Source organism: Choristoneura fumiferana, chromosome 13 (genome assembly GCF_025370935.1).
Source record: "Choristoneura fumiferana chromosome 13, NRCan_CFum_1, whole genome shotgun sequence".
NCBI lineage: Eukaryota > Metazoa > Arthropoda > Insecta > Lepidoptera > Tortricidae > Choristoneura > Choristoneura fumiferana.
In genome coordinates, this window is record NC_133484.1 from 3221226 (window position 1) to 3240202 (window position 18977).

Below are 18977 nucleotides of genomic sequence, written 5' to 3' on the forward strand. Positions count from 1 at the left end.
AATATCTATCATCAGTCGTTCTAAATTGTATGATGACATAATTATGACCAATTTAAATGTATTTATCGTATTGTATTGTATTGTATGTGTAAATAAATGTCTCATGACCTCTTGTATTTATTTAAGAAGTTTTGAGAATAGGACGGTCAAAAACATACCTAATAAAATATATATATTTTAACTGAAATAAAACAACAACACACATATATAATTTGTATTAAATCAACAATATCTCTTAAGTCTTTACATTCTTTGGTATAATTGTCAGCTCGCTTAGGTTTTAAACTAAATTCACAATCTTTACCTTCAGAATTAATACGTCTATGTATAGTTATTTGTATAATTTACATACTTATTTGTAATTCTAAGCTAAGTATTATTTGCCCAAACGATTGTTTGTATTATAATTAGGAGCTGGCACCCTCGGAGCGTGGCTGCTGACCCTGGTGACGTCACTGCAACAATAAAAATGTTTTTTTTTGTAATTTTTAGCAACTATAATATAGTTATAGGAGTTTCTATGTTTTCATGAGTAAGTTCGACCATTGTAGTTAATATTGCTTGATTAAAATAAACCCTATTTCCGTATATTCATGCCATAAACATATTTCTGAGGAATCATGTAGGTATGTGCAATAAAAATGGAGTTTCTATTCTCACGAGATAAAGAGCTAACGATTTTTAAATTCTTCCACGGGAAAGCAACCGCGATACAGCTACGATTTAAAACATCTATTCGTGCATTCGTTATAATAACAAAATAAAACGTTTTCTTGCGTCATTTTGCATCAAAATGTTCAGCAACTTTGCAACTTTGCCATTTTGCCTCTGAAAGCCTTTAGTAATTGAATTTTCCGAGTCTTAAGCTCGACGCACAGAGAGCAAGACAAATTTAACCGAGACTTTTGAGAAAATTATGTTAGGTACTTATGAAACCTTACTAAGTTAATTATGACTAAATAAAACTGAACTTTATGTTCATTACGTTAGGCAGGTATTCGAATACAGATTTTTATTCAGTTTATTGGAAATATAGTAAATATTTTAAATTTACTCAGTAAGGGCGAAAAGTTGTTTGCATCATTTAGGAATCTTTTCGAATAATTTGTTTTGATCTGTATCTTATAGTCTAAACATTTTTGCACCTCGAAAGCTAAAATTAAAATGAATATCAGTAGGTATCTCAACTAGATATTTTACCAACGTTGTTCAAGATACATTTTTGGTTAAGCACCACAATTCAATTATTACGGACTTCGGTTCTTATTAAAACATTTATTGAATAAAAATACATTGCTTCCTTTTGACACACTTGCTTTTTAACATATAGCGGTAATAATAAAACAAAGCTTTATGTTATAACTTCCTACAATAATAAATGAAAATACGTACAAAAATATAATTGCCAGACTGTGTCAAGAAGAAATATCTAATTGAATGAAAAGTATTTGTACTGTGTTATGTTGTATTAATAAAACCAACTTTAGACAAGGAATGTTGTGAAGAATTATATTTATTAGTATTTTCGATTCACCCATAAAATTCACGTGGCCCTTATTTTCTTTTATACATAACTTCAGCCGTGTCGATATCTTTGCCCTTGACTGTACGGTGCCATTCATGGGCCACCATGGAAACTTTTCAAAGGAAAAGTCATTACGATTTTCCTTGTTAATGAATGCGATGTCACTACGAGTATATGAAGTTTATTGTGAAATGTTTCCATGAATTAAACTTCTTGCGTATGAAAAAAAAAATACTGGTCTCTTTAAAAAGTTGCATAGAAAAAGTAGCTGACATGTGAGTAGGACTGAATCTGGCATAAATTTAAAGCTTCTTCGTCAAAAGCAAACTGTATACAGGGCGTGGTCTGTAATACAAGCAAATTATTAAAACATAGATCGTACTCGTCAAACTCGTCAAACGTCAAAAGGAGTTTAGATTTTCCTTTTTTCATACAAATTAATTACTGTTATATTTATAGGTAGCTCACTGTATGATGGTACGCCATCCTAGAACACAACTGACGTCGCCTATCACGCTACAAACATCAAGCATTTTGCTTTACATTGCTTCTTCTAATAAAATTTGAAGTGTAATAAAAATTAAAAAAAACTAATTACTTTTTAAAGTCGCTGAACTAATGTTGTTCAATTTGACGAGTATGATCTATGTTTTCATTATTTGCTCATATTACAGGCCACACCCGGTATGATGCATTACAACTAAGTACTTATCCAACTGTGGTGAAAGAGGCAAGTAAAAACAATGAATTTCGTCTAAAATTTCAAAACTTGATGAGTTCCCACTCGGGCTTTTCGCGATTTAAGCTTAGCACTTGCCAGGCTTAAACAAAACTTATTCATCTGTCTACAGAAATGCAGCTGGCATTCTTGTTTTAACATTTTAAAGAATAACATTAGTTCCAGTTTGCTTTTATCATTTAACTCCGTTGTTTATTTCCACAGTTGAGATATCTGGCAGTTGTTTAAAGTTAAATTTACTCTCTGTAATAAAAAGATAACAGTAAACTTCACCACTAGATACCCACTGTAGTTTTGTAGAGGATTCATTGTTAAAACCTCCAGTTTATAGGTCTAAGAACCTACACGGTAAAGTGGAAAAAAATGTTGAAGTTTAAGTATCTTAACACAGATCTAAGACTAGGTCCTACCTAGGTCTGTTTTTTTTTAACCCCCGACGCAAAATGAAGGGTGTTATAAGTCAGACCGCTATGTGTGTCTGTCTGTCTGTCTGTATGTCTGTCTGTGGCACCGTAGCTCTTAAGCGGGTGGACCGATTTCAATGCGGTTTTTTATTTATAATCAGGTTTTCTAGCGATGGTTCTTAGACATGTTTCATCAAAATCGGTTCAGAAGTTTTTGAGATATTGAACTTTGAAGTGACAAAGTCTAGGGTTTTCCAACTTTTTGTTGGTTAGGTTATAATAATATAAAGTTTTCATAATGGCTGTCAGGTTTTTTTTTATTGCATACTTTTTTGATGTTTCTGTGAAAATGGAAGATTATATGTACTATGCCTACATTTTTCCGCGGATGCCATTTTTAAATATTATATAACCTATATCATCCCGCCACTTTAAACAAATTTAATGATAACTCATATATTAAAAACTGTCCAGACGTTTAAGCTTCAGATAGGATCAAACCAATATATGCCTGAAAAACATTGCCAGAAAAGAAAAATATAACATGCGTAAAAAGCAAAAAGTAGAAAAGAAATGCTTCCTAGCAATCGAACCCTGGTCTTCACGAATTCGTGACCCGTACTTGCCAATAAAATAACCCAAAACCACCGACAAACTAGTACCTACCTTACAGTCACCTCTTTTAAAATCTGCCACAGCGGAGCGTGCAAAAATATCTGATACGTCCCAAACCGGCCCTAGAAATATAGCCGTATTAGATATTTACGCACCTTTTGTTGTGTCAGATATTGGTGCTTGTGGCTACTATTTATTTTTTATATTATAACTTCTAGAAACACCCCGCATTATAAAACAACGCTTTACGCCTTCAAAAAGCGCTCACAAATCATAACCTCAAAGATTTATGGGCCTCGAAATAATTTACCGTGAGTTCAGTGCACGGGTTGGCACGCATCGAAGATAAATTTATTATCTCCTACAACGCCCTCTGTGTTGGCCCCAGAGGAAATTGTCTCAGAAATGAGGCGGGAAGCAATAACTCATTGAGGACCCTCAATGCCCCTTTATGCAATGATCTTGTTAGCCCCTTTGATAGAAATATATTTTGCGATGCAGAGTGATAGTCAGTTGTTAATTAATCATAGACAAGCAGCTTACAAGTTTCAAATTGAAACTTGAAAACCTTGACGTTATGATAGTGTGCAGAAATTTTGGGATTGAAAGGAGAGGAAAATATACGATCAAGAGAAAATATTTAAGTTTTTTTTAAGCTTTTTAAATATCAGTATATTGGCCACACTGATGTTGGTGATCTTGTACTCGTATTAGAACAAAACAAAAATCAAATGTATGTATATACATGATTAGAGCCAACTGGGCATTTCTATCTACCGATGTACCCTGAGTTTATCTCTTCGATTTCAACAAAATTTGGGACGTAGACTCAGTCCATGATTCCGAGCTGGAAAAACAGGGTCTCCAGATGTGTCCCCAAAATATTGTATGGATGTGTCCGTTTTGTAACGAAAAATATTAAGAAAAAATCGTAACAAAACGGACACATCCATACAATATTTTGGGGACACATCTGCAACTACGTAAATAATAAAATATATAATTTCAAGTTACCTTTTTTTGTTTTTTCATAATTTTATGTTAAAATTAAAATGAACATAATAATTACAACATAGGAAATAGAAATTAATAACTAATCACAAAATATTGAACTGAAGAAAATTTGGGGGTGATATTATATAATATCCTTTCCTTAATTGAAAATGCAACTATTTTGCTTTCACACTGTTAGTTTTGTTTATATTGTATAATAATTATTGGAGCAGTTAAGAAACATTTGTTCCCGGTCCTCTGGGTTGTGGCGTAAAATCAGTGTTTTGCTCATCCGAGCAATGTTGACCACTGAGCCATGGCCCTTTTTCACTACTGCAGCGCACACAAAAATATGAAATGTTTACTTTAAAGTCTGGACTGATGTTTTGTTCCTATCTTCTTATCTTTCTCTTAATCTTGACTGTGTGTGAAAACGTTTTTATCTATCTACTTATCTATATGTAATTTTAGTGATAGTGAAAAAGCACAACCTTGTCTCAGTAAGCCATCATTGTTTTCATAAAGGAAGCCACTGAGACGTTTATTGTGAAAAAGTTCAACTGCAGGTGTTTCTCTAATAATAATTATCCTGTTAATCGCAATACTAACCTCGTTCAATCTTAGGATCCCCGTTAGCGGAGTAAAGGGCAATAGTAGAGTCATCCCTGTATAGTTCCCCCACTTTCGCTTCGCACCTCAGGATGGGCGCCCCCCTCTCGTGGTGGGCGGGCCACAGTTGAATCTGGACGTAGAACTCTGAGCGGAACAGGCCTTCAGCTGCTGGTTGTACTTGGTAAATGCCTGGTGTTACCTGTTGAAGAGAGAAAAAAAAGCATTAACGCTTTTTCGTCAAAAATTTTAATGATACAAGTATGTTTTTAATTGGATCCATAAAACGAAAAAAAAGATGTCCAGAAGTGACTAAAATGTTTTATTTTTATAAATGGATTATAATTATCAATGTTAACTGCTGATAGTTCGCCATGCTGCTTCAATTTCTACTTTTTACGAACATGGAATTGATATCTGCGCTTGACAAAACACGTTTATTTGGGACCGGTCCTACTGCCCAGTCAGTTTACTTTAACAAAAGACGTTATCATTTTATTCACTTTGTACTATAGCACTAGACAGAGCTGGGCAGACGTAAATGTAATGGGTTTTAAAAACAAGAAGAGTAACTACTTTTACGAGTTTTTATTTAATTTGAAACGTTCGTGTGCTTTTATGAAAGTTTGTATTAAGTTCGGGTTTGCAAACCAGTTTCAACAACTTCCTGATATGATTGAGCTAAAAACGGGCTTTCATGACATACGTAAGTTCGGTGACAATAAAAACGTAATTAAATGTTTAAAAGACTAAAATGATCAATATTTAAAACCTTACAACAATAATTCAATAAGTGGGAGAAGAGTTGCGTGCAAAGTCGCTGATGCTGGTAGCTAAAGTATATTTAAAAATAATTAAATCTAAAAAAGATCATTCTCATAAATAAAATTAAACACAGTAGTCATTTACATTCAAAACCAAGTCGGTTAACCGTAACAATAAAATAGAATCAGAAAACAATATTTCTAAAACAAAACTCACGAAGCAGCAAAACAATATTTGCAAATTTAACTCCCAACGAACAATGCAGACCGGCGAAGCTTAAATACATTGAAACTAACGTGTTAAAAGTACTCCAGGGAAAAACAAAAAGTAAACAGATTTACTCGGCTTAGCACTGCATATCAGAAAAGATGCAGTTTGCACTAATACCCCTATTGTGGGAAATTCAGACACGTTTACGTTATTAAGTTTAGTGGGTGACAACATAAGGGTTGCATTTCGAGTGAACACGTTTTTATTTGTTTCTCTTCTACGGTTTACGAACCGTTATTTTCAGTCATTTGAGTTTTTATGGACTACATTTCGGGGTCTGTGTGAATTGTTTATTTATGTTTGAGCAGTTCAATGACTCCTTAAATTTTACACCATATATCACTCTAAGGCTCTAGAGCCCTAGAGTGTTTTATAATACAAAATTCCACTTGAATAATTTTTAAAGTTAAAAAAGTTAGCTATGTAAAAAATCCGAATTATCCCCTTCATCAAAATTAAAATTAGCGAATGGATGTAACTTCTGCTTAAAAAAAGTATGGCAAGATTCTTACGAGCTCATAATGTCAAAAAATTGTCTCGTTTTTATACCAATCTTGATAATTATGGTGTCGTTCCGATGACAATAACTCGCGATATGGTATATCAAACTGATCTAATGCTACAGTCGAAAGCTAAACATTGGAACTCCAAGACAGAATAAGCCGTGTTTGAGCTTATTAGAGTCTTGGAATGCATTTTCACCAAAGGACTACTTTCGGATCAGACCACGAAAACAATACAATACAATACAAATATTCTTTATTGCACACCATAAAGCTGTACAAAAAACTTATAATATAAACACTTAGATTCAGGGGATTCAATAGTTTATAGCTTCTATCTTTATTATATCTATATCTATATTATTTTCTTAAAGTTAAGTGGTGATGATTTTTTTCTTTTCACTTTCACCCTATTTCGTGGGGTATCGTTGGATAGGTATTTGAAAATGAATATAACAAACCATTTTTTGATGGATATTCATCTGAATAGTTTGCACTGTCCAAAAAAAAAATGTCCCCCTTCTCATTTTTGAACCGCACGTCTAAAAAATATGAAAAAAATCACGAAAGTTATGCTAACCCTACACTAAGCATGGCCCGACATGCTTTTGACCGTTTTTTTATAAATATGTCTGATGGTCATGGGCATTGAAGATTGTTGTAAAACCCACCTCCTTAAAAGCGATCTTACCATGAATTTGAAATACTAGCAACTAGTTATTTTACAACTTGTCATCAATTCGTCAGTTTCATGTTATTTGTATCTCAAGTTCCCAATAAAATATAACGTTGCTTTTTACAACCCATTATTTTGTGTAGTAGATGTTTGCAAGCATAATGACACTAACCTGAGGGTGTATGTAGAATTTAACCTCTTTTATATACGCCACGTCATAAAATGGTTTACGGTGCTGATATAAGACGGTTGTTACTGTCTTTACGGGAAGGAATGCAAAGTTTTGAATTAATGAAATAACAAAAGATATTGCCCCGTGAAACATTTGCATAACGGTATTTTGCCGTAATTTATCAATAATTTTAAAAATACTTTTGTTAAATATAATTTCCCGTATGATTAGACGGAATCCTTAACAAAATATCATGCACTTGGTCCAATAGATTTATTCTGCATTTTTTATTAACCCCCGACGCAAAAAGAGGAGTGTCAAACTTATAGTTTGAACGCAATGTATCTGTCTGTACACCGTAGCTCTTAAACGGGTGGACCGATTTGAATGCAGTATTTTTAATTTGAAATCAGGGTTTCTAGCGATGGTTCATAGACATATCATCAAAACCGGTTCAGCCGTTTTTGGGATATTGAACTTTGAAGTGACAAATAAATACAGTGAATAAATAAATCCGTAAACCTTCGTCCAAATAAATTAACTAGGTGATTAAAAATTAGGAAAATACCTTCAGCAAGAAAACTTATGGCAAAAATGATTCAAATTAAGAAAAAAAAAAAAAAAACTTATATGAGCTACTCTTTATTCTCCCTCCCGCTACATCTCTGACTACTCGCCTGTCAACTTGTATGCTTAATCTCCCACATTTTAGCACTCGACGGCTAGCGGACGAAATAATTTATTTTCTCCGTTAGCATCGTGTGTTCCAAGCTCGGGTTAAGACCACTTTATTAATAATGTTGTGCGAGCACCGGCTATCATGTGAACAGCGAATTAATAAACCACTAGAAGGCTAATGTTAGAGTTTAACGTCGCCATTTTGTTTTTCGATGGAGAACAAAAAGGAGGTTTGCAATGCATCCCCTTGTTATCCGTCAACTGATTTATTTATATCATTGATGGTCATAATTTTGTTAAGTCACAATAGATTGTTGAAGGTGTTTAAAAGTACTAAATAATATTTGACTGCTGAATATCTTTCAGAAAAACTCATCGGTATTTTTGGTTCATGGCTTTTGAGGCCATCGCTCTTCGTTATAAAAAGGAGGAGGAAAAAAAAACACTACGCTAACAACGCGATCCAAACGACGGAAAATATTAAAATGATCTAAAATAACCTAATATAAACGTGAACATATACTTAAAGCTTCACTAAGTATAAATACTAAGTGTAAATACTTGTGAAACAAAAATCAGTCTGAAATAATACTAAACTCTTTCATTGTATTCAGAGTAAGCAAAAGCCAAACCTCGTTAAGTTTATTAAATTAGGAGTAAATAATGAGATAAATTAATTTTGCGGCCACTTAAAACAGCCGGAAGACCGCACTGCTCGTTCATAAACCGCTGTTGTACAGAGATAAATATTAAACTAACCGTGTACACAGCAAGGTAGTTTTGATTTAAATAAGTTTTAGTTTGAATTATTTTGATTTTAATTTATGTTGGAATGATGGAACTTAAATGTTGAATGACAATTTTGGACACACATTATGTCCTCTTTCACTCTTACAGTGTTTAAAATGTAAACCAGAATATTTCTGCAAATGATAACGAAAGTTGACAAAATACTCCTGTAAGAATTTTATATCGGATTTTGTTGTTCGAAATGAAATTATACTTTATGATGCGATACGTGTGTCAACATAAATTATTAACAACTGAAATAAAAAAATAGGAAAATTTTAAAATACCAGGGTCTCGGTTCAGCCTAATATAACTTCGTTGCTGTCGGATTTGAGACCCTGGGTCCTTGGGGTCCCGGCGCACAAATTTTATTTATTTATTTATTTAAAGGAGAACCAACCGCTTATAAAACAATATGATTATGAAAATAGTGACACATAGCCAATTACAGGATCACACAGATACTCTCAAAATACAAGTTTAAGCTTAACTACGCGTGCTATATCACACCCTACTCAAAAAACATAACTCTTCAAATGACATTCTCACTCCAATTTTGGAATCAGGTAGGCATTGCACTACTTATAAACTAGAACAAAACGAAATATAAGATAAAGTGATCAAATGACATGCTCACAATGATATGCTAATCAAAACATCTCATCACTAAACTTCGCCTCACAGATACAGTTAAATATATCAATGTCCATCTCTTTTATCAGGTTATTTAAACTGACACTAGCGCGTCTGAGAAAGCTGTTTCGCCTGTACCTAGTCGATGTGAATTCAAGATAAATAGGAGGATTGAATCTTTTTATCCGAGCTGGTGTGCTGAACGATATTTTTTGTAGAAGTTCAGGACAGTCAGTATTGCCAATATTGCCATTGATGATGTTGAGTATGCAAGTAATATCCGCTATCTCGCGGCGCCGGTGCAGGGGTACAGGGTGATGCTTTCGACACACCTCGACGTAATCGGACGACTTGTAAGAACATTTTAGTTTAAAACATAGATATTTGATCATTTTTTTCTGAACTCTCTCGATCCGGTCGACGTATGTCTTATAGCAAGGATTCCAAATTTGAGAAGCATATTCCAACCTACTTCTAACATAGGTGCAATAAAGTACCTTGAGTGTTTTTGCTTGAGTAAACAAAGAGGACCCAAGGACCTTAACGCACTACCGACAATATTATCAATATCAAACTCAAACTCAAACTCAAACTCACAACATTTATTGACAAGAAAAACACACTACATCACAACAAAAACACAGTAAAAACATAAATAGGAGAAGAGAGGAAAATAAGATATATTGTGCTGTAGTGTGATGCCAAAAGGACTCAGCTCAGCATGTGCCGTAGCCCTGTAACCAGAGCTGCTGCAGCTCTGGTTACAGGGCTATGCAGCGCTGGTTTTCAGCTGAACCCCTAGTGCAATATGCTAGTCAAATAGAAGTTTCGAATCATGTAATGTATGTTTTAATTAAAGAAGTGCAAAAGCGTCTGGTCGCCAGTACTGGATACCAAAGGGCTGGCAGCTATCTCTCTCAACGAATCGCCATCGGCATTCAAAGAGGGAATGCTGCCAGCCTCTTGGGCACCATGCCACGTGGGCCTTTTTTAGATTTAATTTAGTAGGTACTAAGTTTTTAAGTTAGGTAGATATTTAAAGTTAAGTTTCATATGGTTATTTTTTCTTAAATTCTTGTATTTATGTGAATAAAAGTTAATTATGATACAATAAAAAAAAATTAAGAACTTCTACAGCAATGTACAGTCAGATTAACCAATGGGTAAATTTATACTGCATTAACCTAATGACATTATCAACAGTTCAGGCAGTAAACAATCGTGAGTATCAGTTTCATCTTGTATATGATGTGACGTGGAAAAGTTAACCGTGTCTAAAAACGAATTTGGAATCTTTTGAAAAATTCTATAATTTTTGGTGAAAAATAGTATTTTATAAAACTAGAACAATGGAATATAAGCCGTTGGCTTGCGGCACAGAAGTTAAAACCTTCAAAAGTATAGGAAAATTGGCTAAATGCGAGCTTATGAAGCTCTAAAAGCTTTAAAACTAGCTTTAGTAACGGCAGAGCTTTCTATAAGTTATTAAATTTGCTGCCCTAGATGTGCCATTTATTTAAATCTTTAATGTTACTTTGTGTTCAACTAATTTAAAAGTTTTATTTTAAGCTTTTTACTTTCATTATGTTAAATTGAGAATTTTGTTTAGCTCCATCTTTCGTTTTTGTCCTAATTTGTTGGGTATTTTCGTTTATTACGAATGCAAGTTTATATTAACATTATTATAGATGTAAACTATATTATTACCATTATGAAAACTAAATTTAAATAAAATGCCTTCATTCTATTTAAACTTTAGTCGACACTTGAGAGGACCATCTCAACACAAACACAATAATTGTATTGTTTATGAAATAAACAAATAAAAAAAAACTTTACACGTCGATGATGATAGGTATTTATAATGACCGTAATAGCCTAGTGGTTAGAGAACCTGACTATAAAGCCCGAGGTCTTGGATTCGCTTCCCGATTAAGATATATTTTTGTGTGACTAATACGAATACTTCTACTCAGGTCCGAGATGTTCAATATATATATTTACGCATATATTTTTCTCTATACATAAGATTTGCTTTGTTTTGGACTAGGTCAATAGGTGTCAATTTTCTCATGATATTTTAATTGCTTTATAGGTACTGGATTAGATTATATAAGAAGACAAAACGGTAACGTATATTTAACAAAAACCAGAATATTCGACTGTCGTGAAACCAAAGCCAACTAGTATTTAGCTTTTTAGAGAACAAGTAATATTGAACAACTTAGTTTAGTTCCATTAATTTAGATGTTGATTCATTGAATAAGACTTAATTTTAGAAAAATAGGTTTAGTTTATGTTTCGAAGACATCTTGATTATTTTAATACAGTTCATAACCAACCGATCAATGCAGGTGGCGAGTTGTCGTTCATTGTGGTGTTCTAAGACAGAGGCCTTTGTTCATTAGTACACATCTTTCAGCTGATGATGATACTTAAATTTATTAAAAAAAAACTTTTAGATTTTTGGACATGGTCATAACATCATCTAAAAGACCATTTCAGATACAAATGAAAAGCAGTAACAAAATGGTTCAACGATTGACTCAAATGCTTTAGAGAGATTAAAGTAAAAATATACTCAAAAGAGGATAATCAACAGAGCAATAATAAAAGAAAATTTTGCGATTAAATCCAACAATAGAAATAGCTAATACCGATCCATTGACTAAAGCATTTTGGCTTAATGAAATCCTTGACTCAGACATTGACTGCAGGGTTGAACATCATTTACTTCCAGATTTTAACAATGTTAATTAAATTTTCCTGTCTACTTTTGCACGATTAATGCCAACAAAGGAGATTGCGGAGGCGTTTTATTCTCAAATGCTCTGATGTAAGCCCAGTGAATATTCATGGTATAATAAAATATAGGGCGTTTGTATGTAGATTCGTAAATAGAGTGTAAGTTGGAAAAATGTTTAGTCAGCTGGACTTAGTCTAAATGAAAAAATACAGTGTTTTCTTAAGGAGTTTTCTCATCATCATCATGATCATCATCTCAGCCGTAGGACATCCACTGTAGGACACAGGCCTCCCCGATAGACCTACAGTTGCTTCTTAGCCTAATTAATACGAAATATTTAAGCGTTTGGGTTAGTTTGAAGACTTATAAGATTTTGAATTGGGATTTTTTATTCGAAATGTAGTCATGATTTAGACGCTGTTCAATTTAAACTTTGAGTAATGTAAGGAAACATAACATAGTGGGTCAGAATTTAAAAATCTAGTAAAACATTTACAAGTGTGTTTAGACATGGTGACATAAACAATATGATGATTTTTAAAACAATTTATTTATTATTTTTCGACACTTTCTAAAATAAATAAATATAGATCAAGTAATGTATGTTTTAAATTACAAATGTAATTCAAAGAGTAACTCCGTAGCTTTTTTTTCTCCTTACTGTCCCACTTTCAAACTCTAAATTCTATGTTTATTCTTACACTGTCCAGGCCACTGGGTTGTGGAACTCCCTACCGATAGACTTGAGGCGCGCAAAGTCCTTGCCTATCTTTAAGTCTATGCTTAGAGAGCACTATCTGTCATCTTGCGTATGAATGTTATAGTTAGCTTATTTATATGTTGTTATGGTATCTATCTACCTATCCATCTGTTTAGCTTTGTTGTGTATGTGTATTGTATGTGTTAGTTTTATGTATTCTTGATATTGCTCTAATCTACTGTAAATTGCACCACATGCTAAAGTGTATTCCTTATTTCTGTCCATTGTAAAGGTTGCCTGGAAGAGATCGCTCTGAAGCGATAAGGCCGCCTATTGCTTACCTTAGAAAATCTCTATGTATATACTTGTGTTTTCTGTACTGCTTACTGTGTTGGTGTGCAATAAAGAGTTGTTGTAATATTTTGTTTCACCATCCATTGATTAGTGTTAACTGGCGGTTAGGTTTGATGCCGTCTCTATTTTTTTTGTTCGAATAGACGGAGACGGGATCACATTTAACCGTCGGTTAACGCTATCAATGGATGGTGAAACAGCCTCTAAATATAGTAAAGTAAAGCTCATTAACACACGTTTCCTATCAAAACGTAACAAACAACATTGGAAAGCTGATTACAACCTCTCGATATATTTATTTTTGGAATTTTCGGTAAAATTATTCTCATAACTCCGTTATAAACTGATAACGTTACCATTTGCCGATTTAAGCTTCTTTTGACGTTGATAATGCTTACTCAAAATGGTTTTCATGCTAATAATATAAATTAAATAAGAAAATAAAATAAAGATATACTTATATGGTAATTTCATGTTCAAATGTCCAATCATCTTTCCCAGTAAATGTAAACAATGCATTTGCCCCTTGTACTTTTTATTTGTTTTTTGCATCATTACTAGATTTACTTTAATCATGTTGTTAAGTAGGTACTATTATTGATGGTACTTAGTGCGTATTCTATTTAAAATTATCGGAATATGTTTTGGTGAGAATCGGTAAGGAGTTAGTTTTTTTTTGTTCAGTTAACCTGTAGTATAATATTATTTTATCTACACCCATATAGTAAATCCTCAATTATGCGTTCAAAAACCATAGGTAATGACCAGCATTACGACATTGGATTCTATTATGAACACGGCTGTATCGTAATGAGATTTCATACATCATTACAGCACTCGCACGAGCAGCAGCACAGACATACACCTAGTTCTCGTTAATGCAGGTCATTCTCAATGGTCCTTAAACACGTGATAGAGGATTTAATATACGGATAAAGATAAAATATTGTATGCAACTGTACGTAATTAGGCCTTAAAACACTCATGTGACCCTGTTATGAAACTCGGCGTCTCGTGTTTTAAGGACCCCTATTACGATACAGTTGCATAAAATACTATTGTATGATTCTATCCCTGTTGGTTCTACAATAAAGTAAATTAAAAAAATAAAGATAGACTTGTGTCGTACCAGGCTCCTACTTCAGAAACCTGACAGGAGAAAAGTAACTATGCAAATTCGAAATATACTGAGGTGCAAAAAGTCTGGCCCTCAAATGTACTCGTATGCAGTAATAGGTACTTTAGTATGTAGAGTGGACCAAATTTTATGCCGCTGAATATATTTTGAATGATTTTATTTTATACTGAGTTTCATATTAGCTAAGAAAATTAGACCACGTTTCCAGTATCATCATCCCAGCCTATATACGTCCCACTGCTGGGCACAGGCCTCCTCTCAGAACAAGAGGGCTTGGGCCATAGTTCCCACGCGGGCCCAGTGCGGATTGGGAACTTTACACACACCATTGAATTGCTTCGCAGGTTTGTGCAGGTTTCCTCACGATGTTTTCCTTCACCGCAAAGCTCGTGGTAAATTTCAAATGTAATTCCGCACATGAATTTCGAAAAACTCAGAGGTGCGAGCCGGGGTTTGAACCCACGACCCTCTGCTTGAGAGGCGATAGGTCAAACCACTAGGCCACCACGGCTAAAAAAAAAAAAAACCTGTATCGCCTACTACCAATTTCTGCGTCCTAACTATGCCTCTGCCAGGTTTGAAAAACCGGCCAAGAGCGTGTCGGACACGCCCGAAATAGGGTTCCGTAACCATTACGAAAAAAATTAAGTAATATTTTTATAAGGATTTCGTATTTTATACGGAATCTTCCAAGTTTAGGTATGTTTTATACCTTAGGCTGCTATTTATCTATCCAACGATACCCCACACTATAGGGTTAGATGAGAAAAAAAAATCACCCCCACTTTACGTCTATGGGAGGTACACTAAAAAAAAATTTTTTTTTATTGTACCATTTTGTCAGAATAGTTTACATATGTATCCGAGCAAAATTACAGCTTTCTAGCATTGATAGATCCTGAACAAATCCGCGGAAGGACAGACAGACAGACAGACAGACATGGCGAAACTATAAGGGTTCCGTTTTTGACATTTTGGCTCCGGAACCCTAAAAAAAGATGAAGCTATCTCTTCTTGTTGGTTTCACAAAATGTGACTACTTAATTTGATGTTACTGTACACTGTTACTGTAGGAAATATACAATTTTCAGGATAAAAACTATCCAATGTCCTTTTCCATGTCTCATACTACCATCATGCAAAATTTCATTAATATCGGTTGGGTCCTTATAGCGTAAAATGGTAATAAACTAACAAACAATACTCTCTCTGTATTTATGATATACCTAAGTTAGTATAGCGACTAGAGCTACAAATATTGCGCAGACAAATTGCGTAAAAATAAGTCAAAATATAATTTCACTAACATTGATATCACTCACAGGCATGTCGTTAAGGAAGAAGGCGAGCTCTGACGGCGGCCGGCTGGGTCCCGATGTGCAATTCGCTCGCAGCACATCGCCTGGCATATAGTAGTGCTGGCTCGTGTGGATTGTTGGAGGAGCTGGTGGTAGCACTGTGGAAGACATCTCTATTAGGGATTGCCAATCAAATCAGCCCACATCCACTTTCAGTGCTGAGTAAAGACCTCTTTATTTTCACGCCGCTTTGCCCGGTCCTATGCGTGGTGATACTCGCCATGCCTGGAAAGCGGGTTGCCAAGCGCAGTATAGGATGTAAGGTTACCAAGAAGACGCAGCTGCCCATCTTCTATTTTCCCACGCCCACGAGAGGAAAGGGGAGACAAAATACTAACGCCAGCGCCCATGGCACTTCTCTGTCTGTCTTACTCTTCACTCTTGAACACAGCAGCTCAAGCAATGTGGCTTGGTAAGATTAGTAAATACTTGTAAGATGGTGATACCCACAAAACATAATTACTATAACACAGTCTTCCATTTTGCAATAAGTATCATAATAGCCGGAAGACAAAGCTTTGGTAGGCCTCTAGTTGGACTGACGACATCGTGGGAGTTGTGGGCGACCAACTGGTTGATGCAAGTTGCGAGTTGTCATTCATTGTGACGTTTTAAGTGGTAGGCTTTTGTTCAGCAGTGGACATATTCTAGCTGATGATCATAATTGTTTGTTAAGGAAAAGATGTTGAATTGTAAGAAGGCAGATATCTTACCTACAACCTCCATGTTATTGGAAACGATAGAGGTGGCGAAGCTAGGCGCGTCGGCTGTAACCTCACAGCTGAAGTTCCCGGACAAACCGAAGCTCACCCTGGTCAGGACGACCTGGCTCTGGTTGGACCGAGCGAGCTGGGGACAAGAAAACAATATTAATTTTAATTGATCGATAGGCTGAACTAAACTCGATTAAAGACTTTATTATGAGTAAATCTCACGGTAGTTTTATGCTCAAAAATGTCTATACTAGCCGTATCATCATGTCAATACCATTTTTTAAGCCGATTATGTGTTCTACTGCTGGAAAAAGAGTCTTCTTGGCCTTCACGATTCCCAATCTGATGTAATATCAAACCAATCCCTTGCAAACATATCCAAATTGTTGTTGCAAACTCTTTTTTAATCCGGTGGTATACTTTGATGCCACAATAATGACGGCATTTTGTAGGTACCCTAACGGTAAACTCAGCAAGATTCTGATACAATGTTTCTATAGTATTTACTTTTATTCTAAAAGATCTGAAGCGTTCCTAACCCTAAAAAACTCCAACTAAATAACTCCAGCACTCTCTTCAAATTACTTAAAGATGCCCATTCCTTTGCTCCAATAGGATATTAAATAACAATGTGCCGACCATAAAAAAATAAGAGCAAAGGCGAAAGAGGCCCCATTGAGTTATTATCACAGAAACACTGTGAAATAAGAGTACGGCGTGATAAAGGGTTGAATTTATGTACAGATGCGGGGGCCGAGACAGGGAAAGATGGACTTGTTCTAAGGAAAAATGTGCCCTTGCTACAGCATGTGAAAATTGCCAGAATGTTCTGGGAAATGCGGCAGAGATTTTTTGCGGGTATTATTAAGCGTCTACCTCGATGCTGTTTGATGGAGGATGCTATTTCGTTGTTGTGGAATGATGAGTGCAATCTTACTATGGATTAAAAGTGCTTTATGTTCGTAATGAGCGGCTTAATTTCCTTTTTATGGTTATTTTGCTTAGAAGGAAAATTTTCTCCCTTATTTTGCATGACATTGATTGACATAATTAACTGCCGTGTCATGACAAAAAACACTAATTAAAAAAAAAACTATTTTTGAGAAATCGCAAAAAAACTGTTTTCTTCTTTAATTGGCCACAAACCCGCCAATATTCATCCGATTTTAATTAAATTTGAATAAATTAGAAATAATATGCTACTAATTGTGTACAAAGAAACATAATATAAGATTTATACTTTTTTCATACATTTTCAACCAAAAACACGTTAAAAATGATAAATTCCGATTTACAGTGAACAAAAACTTTAAAAGTCAAAACACTCACTTACAACAGTCACTTATCGTGTGACTATTACGACAAAACACTGTAACGTCAGGTACTGGTTGAAGGAAAGGTGAGTTTTGTTTTGACAAAACACGGTATCTGGAGGAGATACAGTGTTTAGTCGAAACAGGATCCTAGGTTTTAAGAGTTACAGTGTAAATTTCAATGAAGTTTTTCAATGTTATTGGTAGAAGATCGGTATACTCTAAGTAGTATATATAGATTAGGGTCTAAAAAGCTAATTTAACAGTGTTACCACAAAACACTGTAACTTAAGTTACAGTGCATAATGTTGAACTGGCATAATTATGATGCCGTATATTCAAAATATTATTAATAAAATTACTAATTATAGCTTAAATTGTCAAAAAACAATTCACGATCTTCATAATCTTCTGCTTGAAATGTCATTAGTAGTTTAACCTAAGTCAGTCAGCTCTTGGTGCTATTATTTGCACAATTAACGCATATACTCGTACATAGCCAATAGAAGTAGGTTCGAATCCTGTCCGATGCACCCGGAAATCGTTACGTTTTAAAAGAAACGCTGTACCTATGTCTAAATCTAAATTACTACTGATTTAGTTCTGGATAATCTTAGGGAACTTTCAATACTCGGTAACGTAAAACGTGTCATACGAACATTTTAATTAAATAACTCGATCTAAACCCGAATAGATGTGTCGTTATTGAGAAGAGGGACGGAAAGATAACAATTATAGTGTATCAGAGAATATTGTTTGGAGGCGTCGAAGCGAACAACCTTTGTCTAGTTAGCTGTGGTACAAGCCAAGGGACAAGATTTCAGAGTTTAAAATGCAAATGGTGGTTGAATTCAGAATATTTGGTCCGCCTGGCTGTATCTCGAGAACAGTAACATTTTGCTGTTACAATAAAATATAATAGAAATAGAACCAACTTAAAATTAAGAAGGTTACCGTTGAATAAACGTATTGTTTTGTTTCTCTCTTCCTAGGTTGCACCCTGGTAGTGATTCAATTTCCTCGATCGTACAAGGAATCCTCGGTGCGCAAATCTGGCTTGCATTTGGCTAGTATTTTGTTTTCAGCCTCCGCTTTTAACTTATCACTTGTGACAGACGCCCGAGGATTTCAACTAGGAATGTAATTATTCAAAAGGGAAACGTAAATATTGTTTATAATAATCCGAATGATAAATGGATAACGGAACCCACTCCATAGGCGTCCTGTAAAGATAAAGGCAGAGGAATGGAAATGGTATGGAAATAGACGTAAAAGGTTGAATAC

At 34.6% G+C, this 18977-nt stretch overlaps 1 protein-coding gene across 4 annotated transcripts in view; it reads right to left on the minus strand.

Annotated features, from left to right (window-relative positions):
• Positions 1 to 18977, minus strand: part of LOC141433899 (uncharacterized) — a 157929-nt gene that overhangs the window by 20230 nt on the left and 118722 nt on the right. For 2 of the 4 annotated variants that reach the window (XM_074096009.1, XM_074096008.1), the window contains 4 exons: positions 16381 to 16516; positions 15617 to 15765; positions 4886 to 5087; positions 207 to 455 (listed from right to left, as the gene is read on the minus strand). In XM_074096009.1, the coding sequence (XP_073952110.1) occupies positions 370 to 455; positions 4886 to 5087; positions 15617 to 15765; positions 16381 to 16516 (573 nt within the window). In that variant the 3' untranslated portion in view covers positions 207 to 369. Of the gene's footprint in view, positions 1 to 206; positions 456 to 4885; positions 5088 to 15616; positions 15766 to 16380; positions 16517 to 18977 lie in introns of those variants that run through there. The other 2 variants (XM_074096012.1, XM_074096011.1) reach the window with 2 other exon arrangements.